The sequence below is a fragment of the Vicia villosa genome, unplaced genomic scaffold (assembly GCF_029867415.1).
Source record: "Vicia villosa cultivar HV-30 ecotype Madison, WI unplaced genomic scaffold, Vvil1.0 ctg.001304F_1_1, whole genome shotgun sequence".
NCBI classification, from domain to species: domain Eukaryota; kingdom Viridiplantae; phylum Streptophyta; class Magnoliopsida; order Fabales; family Fabaceae; genus Vicia; species Vicia villosa.
This window is the reverse complement of record NW_026705567.1, coordinates 197,208-203,716: the sequence shown is the minus strand read 5'-3', so window position 1 is coordinate 203,716 and position 6,509 is coordinate 197,208. Positions and strand designations below refer to the sequence as shown.

The 6,509-nt window shown below is 35.2% G+C and overlaps 1 protein-coding gene across 1 annotated transcript; it reads right to left on the bottom strand.

Moving 5' to 3' along the window:
- Window positions 1-533: 533 nt before the first annotated feature.
- Window positions 534-1,405, bottom strand: LOC131634478 (uncharacterized). The gene is made up of 2 exons (XM_058905148.1): window positions 1,129-1,405; window positions 534-1,033 (listed from the first exon to the last, which is right to left on the bottom strand). The coding sequence occupies exons 1-2, from the start codon at window positions 1,231-1,233 to the stop codon at window positions 938-940; spliced, it is 201 nt and encodes a 66-aa protein (XP_058761131.1). The 5' UTR covers window positions 1,234-1,405; the 3' UTR covers window positions 534-937.
- Between the last annotated feature and the right edge of the window lie 5,104 nt (window positions 1,406-6,509).

The window sequence follows — 6,509 nt, the reverse complement described above, 5'->3', positions numbered from 1 at the left end:
ATTTTCTGTATATATTCAAAGACGAATATGCATAAAACCTTTAGTTAACCAAACTATACACCCAAAGGAACTTGCTGAAACAATTGCCACAGATCACAGATCCCAGTGAAACGAAACATCCAAACGGATGTTACTATCATACCACAATTGAATAATTTTCCCAATCATAAAACACCTAAACTATAAGCAAGAATAAACCTACTATTGCTAACTATGTATGGCCTGTTTGGTTTGGCTTTTCAGCCACCAAACGCACGTCTATGGACCTTTCCATCATGATTTGTAAAAGCTCCAAAAAGTAGCTTCATGGCAAAGGCGGAAATCCACCGTGATTTTAGAAAAAGCCACTGCTAAACCAAACACACCAACATTGAACATAGCAATTTAACCAGGAAAATAAACAAACCACGCAATTCTTTCGTTCACTATAAGAAATCATCTACCCCAGTAAAAACTTCCTGTCACGAAGAACATTACCTAACACAAAATTGGGCAAGTATAACTTAATCCACTCCATCATTGTCAACCACAGATCACAAAAAATAGCAATTGATTCAAATTCCACTATGCAAAACTGATATAACACTGACATATCTTTTAGTCGACAACATTTTGTATTAAACAGTGTACCACATAGCCATATAAATTTGTTTAAATTCTGCCATGGTATAACGCTATAGCAGCTATTTAACAACACACTCATTTTTGCAAGCATCAACCCAATCCCAACTATGTTAACAACTAACAAAAACTGAAACTCAGAATAACAAAACAATTAGTACAGAACAATAAAAATGTCATCTTTAAGACATAGGTTTCTGAGGGAAACACACCCAATAATCTAAAACCCTAAAAAATCAAAAACCCATTATCTAAAACCAAAAGAAAACAACAATACAGTGACTAAAAGTTTCAAAATTAAAGTTTTACAATTAGGTCATTTGAGATGAGGAAGTTGATTTGATTTGGGGATAGAGAATGGAGGTAATAGCAGTACAGCTTCCTCTGTTTCAATTGGATCAGACCTCAATATCTGTCACAGAAGAAAAAGCATAAATCAAAACAACAAAGAAAGTTATAACAATTTGAATAAGAATGTAATGTAAATGGAAAAGAAAGAGAGAATACAGGGTCTTGAAGCACGGGTTTGGTGTCATCTTTTGCTGGAACGAAAGAGGGTTTGTTGTTGACTGTGGTTTGTTTGGTTGAAGATTGTGAGCAAGTGTTGTTCATGTTTATGTATGGTCTCTGTTCTCACCAACACTGTACTAGTCTATTTCGTCAAGGAAATTGTAGACGCCACTTTCTAGGTAGAAATGTTGCAAAACTGGTAGCAAGATTCACCAAACGTTTGTGTGGGAAAAAATGATTTTTCTCTCTCTCATAACGGGAAAAAGGTGATTTTGTTATTATAAAATAGATTAAATACTCAATTTTTGTTTGATACAATTTTTCATTTTAGATTGAAGACGGTGAAGATAATAGATTTTTTTTTATATAATTCAGTTTAATATAATTGATTTTAATATTTATTAGAATTGATTTATATTTTGATATATTTATATAAAAATGGGCTGAACGGTCACGTTTACCTTTTAATTTGATAATTTCTTAACCCACGCATCTCTCACGCACCACCGAATTGACAAAACTGTCATCGTGCTTCCGTAAATGTATCTTCAGAAGCACTTATTTTTTTGTCTAACGTTGTTTTGTTCCATAGATGCACTTACGGAACACTTCCGTAGATGCATCTATTGAATCAGCCCAAACACAGAAAACCAAAACAGTATCATTTTTAACCTTAGAAGATCCATGCATTGATTCATTGATTAATCGGCATTGCAACGAAACTTCCAACAGAAAATTAAGAAAACTAAGAGATCTAAGAAATTACAATGGTTAAAACAATGTCATTTGATCCATGCATCATTTGAATGCAATCCATGTCGAATTTCACTTAATCCCACCAACGTTCCTTTTCTCCGGCCATAGAAGAGGTCCTTGTTCTAAGCCTCTAGATCCTTCTGATGACTTTGTCGGTTTGTACTCCCCTTCTAAAAAAGACATGATAGTCCTCTTGAGTTGATCGAAGGAACAGATATTCCAAAACTTAACTGGCATGGGGGTTTGACGGGAGAGAAAATGACATGTTCTTCCTTTATGCGATATTCCGGTTCAGGATCGGGACGCTTGGATGATGTTCGCTGCCATGATTCTGGCCTTATGCGAGACATTTTTGGGTTTGTGTTTAGGGTTTGTGTTTGTGTGTAATGCAAACCTAGAAAGTGTTGAACAACTTTATCGAATCCTTGTTGGTCTTGTAGGTAGAATCGAGAAGGAGCACCGTCGAGAAAGTGTTGAACAACTTTATTGAATCCGGATGAGTCTAAAAAATATCTCGGACCGTAACCTCGTCATCGCAATTTCTATACCGCGACACGTATTTGTTATCATCCAACATTTTCAACAATTGTTGCATCTCGCTCCTATCTCCCCTACTCGCCTTATTACTGTGGTATCGATTATACATTTGCCTTAATATGTTGTCGGGTTCCTTCCTTTTCAGTGTGGCAAGTATATTTTTCAGTTGGACAAAATTCAAGGACATGTCTTTAATAGATGTCTTCTCAACAGGATTGAGCCGACATGCCATAGAATGGCCTTGTAATTTTGCGTACAAATCATGGTTATGCAAACCATAAATAACAGAGTATCTCCACTTCTTGCTAGCCAACATGTAACAACGAATTTTAAATGGACACTCGCATTTTCTAGTACCTGTGTCGTCTCTTTTAAAATTCTTTAGAGGAGGATGGTATTTCCCGCTTCTTTCGCACAACATTGTAACAAACGGGTTTCTTCTTGCCGTACCATTATCTGATCTTCCTATTACCACACCAAAACCAAGGTTAGTTGCATTCCTATGAATCCATGTTAGCATGCTTTCGCGATCATCAAAGTCTTGCTTGCTACTAAAGTTACTTCCGACATCTACCACATTTGCGACTACCCCATCGATACTCGTACAAACATCGACTAAAGTTGAAATATTATCGGGGTGCACCATACCTATTTTGCCAAAATTACACGGAATTACAAAATACTGGAAAAAAACTGTAGGGATTATTCCGTAGATGCACCTACGGAAGTGTTCTTCCTCAACACGTTTCGTAGATGGATCTACGGAAGCTACGTAACGTTTTTGCAGAAAAAGTCATTGATAATGTGAACAATGTAGTGGCTGAAAGTGATTATTTACCTAAAATTCAGAATCTTCTTGCTCCCTTTGATTTGTTGCACCAAAAAGTTTGAGTGTTGGAGTGAAATAGGGTATTGATGATGTAGGGTTTTTAGGGTGTGGAATATGAAAAGTTTGAAGAAATGAAACAATGGGGGAGTGATCATGTTGGTTCAAACTATATCAGACACTTCTGTAGATGCATCTACGAAACAATGTGGCGCTAAGCTATTCCATAGATGCACCTACGGAGACGTCCCAGAAGTGATTTTATGTGTATATTTCCCCATATACACTAGTTTACTACGCTTCCGTAGATGTATTTACGGAAGGAATCAATTTTTTTCAAAATATGGGGTGCTTTTGGATGTGCATCTACGGAAGTTGGGGGCAAAAATGGAATTCCGTGTGGTGTTTAAGAGATCCATGGGGTTGGTTGAGAAAATTTCTTTAATTTTAGTAGAAAATTAAGGATGGTAATTTGGCTCATCCCTAGTGGGTGGGTACCCGCAAAAACACCCATAACAAGTAGGTAAAAATCTGCATGAATGGATACGGGCTCAAAAAATTACTCACTTAAATAAGCGGGTATGAGTGTGAGTTTTTAGTATCCACCCATTATAACTGACACTCATTCACACAACCTACCCCTGAAGAATACAACAACGTCCAAACACGCCACCAACAACTCCCTTTTTTCCATCACAAACATTTACCCCGAATTCATCCCAAGACCAACAAGGTTGTGCCCCTTTCATCCATAACTCAACGCCCACTACTATCCAACCAAACTAGAATTACGAGGGAAACACATTAACTTAATGTAGTGCGGAGATAGAGTTAGTTGATGATATGGTCGTTGACTTCATGGATCATAAAATGATGCAAGGACTTCTACTGGACCATCAAATGTTGATGAAAACTAAGTATGAAGGTGTTTTCATGTTGGCTGCATTTGTGGTAAAACATACCTGGTTGATATTGTGTTATGCAGGATGCATATGTGTGAATCTAATACAGGTTCTGTAGTGAATGTCATGACCGATGTCATGACATCCGTGTGTGACAGCAGGAGTTGTTATTGTTTATTAAATGTGTTTTCGAAAAAACAACACACCTAATCAATTCTATCATTCACAAACCAATTATATAGGCTAAAAGGAATTAGTCCCCCCTTACCTTAGCCAAAACCTTGAGTGCTTCCTCTCCCTCTGTTTTTCACGTACGTTTGAGTTCTTCTTCTTTCTCCTCTTTGTTTTCTATTTTCTTTTCTTTCCAAATTCCCTTAATATATGAAAAATAAAAATTAACTTAGTAAGGCCTACTTGCTTACACCTCCCCTTTACTAACTATCACATTAGGCCCAATTACTTTATTTTTCATAATTTTCCAATAAATAACCAAAAACTCCAAATAATCTAATTAATAATTTAAATTTCAATTAAATCAAATAATGTAAATTATGGGGTGTTACAGGTGTGATGTGATCCATTTTTCACATCTCTTCTCAATTTCTTTTAAATTTTTCTTGCTCATTCGTTCTAATATGAATCGCCAAGGACATGTTATTTATTCGAGTATCAAGCCTTCAATGAAGATGTGTTTTCGGAACATCCAAAGTTTTGAGTAACTTGGGAGGAACTTGATTCGTTGGTTGGACGGAGAGATTAGTGATGATGAAAGAATTAGAAGTATTAAGAGACTTTTTTCGTACATCTCTATTGCAGAAGACAACAATGATATCCAGCATATGTGGGTGTGAGTTAAAGATGACAATGATGTTAGAGATATGATATCTACACGAGATGATATTATTTTGATTATTGTATGCTCTTATATTTTTTAGTGTTAAGTGTTTTTATATGTTGTATGTGTTGTTGTTTTAGACGTGATGTTGTTCATTTTGTTTTAACTGGAATCTTGTTATCTATATTTGTCGTTCTTTGATCATTTCGAGGTAGATGGTGTATTATCTTCAAAACTATACTAGTAATATTTAAAGTTTAACATTAATTTTTTAACAAATCATTTGAATTTATGTAACAATTTGCATGGAGGCTCTATCTTGGACTTAAACATGAAGATCCAACTGAAAGTGACATATGAAATTCAACAACGCTTCTAATCTCCTTAACTATAGTGGAAATGCATCATTCAGACAAGGTTAAACTCTAGTTTGATATTCTACAATACATTTCGGGTCCACCTAAGTGTATGGAGCAATATTACACAAGTTCAGCGTCAGAGCAATATTACATTAAGAGTGTCATTAATGGCAAAACTGTCGTAATATTGTCTTACAAGGTGATAACATGCCCTCAGAATGTAAACCGAGTAATGAATACCTGGCTTGGTATAGATCGGTGTCAAATTTGTATTTATCACAAAATAGATTACTATTTGACCCTCGTAACTTGCTCTCGTCTTCAAACTTCCAACACGCTAGACCATCCACATGCACTTAAATCCCAACACAATTACCTCGCACCACAAACACAGGACAATCTTTCTTCAACTTCCAACTACCTTTCAACCTAACACAATCACCTTACACCCTAAGCCAACACTACCAACAACAATACCCACCATTTAACCTAACCAACTACAATACCCAACAACAAAACCCACAATTTATCCCTCAACATCATACACCCAACAACAAACACCACCTACTATAACCCACACTCATTCCCACAACCTACCCCTCAATAATACGACAACTTCCAAACATGCCACCAACAATTCCCTTTGTTTCCACCACAAACATTCACCTCGAATTCATGCCAAGACCAACAAGGCTACGCCCCCTTCATCCATAACTCAACACCAACTAATATCCAACCAAACTGAAACTACGAGGGAATTCCTCAATGTGGAATTGACTATCGTTTGCCATGATCGGGTTAAAATCAACGCTAGATATTTGTTTAATTTAATTTCATTTCATCAAATACATAAATAAAATATTACTTTAACTAATTTTTTATTTAATATATATTATTACTTTATTCATTAATTAAATATTACTTTAATTATAAAAAATATTTGTGTATTTTATTATCTAAAAATTAATTATAATCAATTATAATAATATTAAATTTTTTATAATTAAAATAAAATTCAATTATAATTAAAAAATATATATTTTAAGGAGTTCTCAAATGTATTGGGCGAAACCTTTAAGCTTTTTAACTCAGCCGCCAAATTATTGGACGATTCCTCTAATTTTTTCAAAGCAACCTCCAAAGTAATGGACGATTGCTTTATA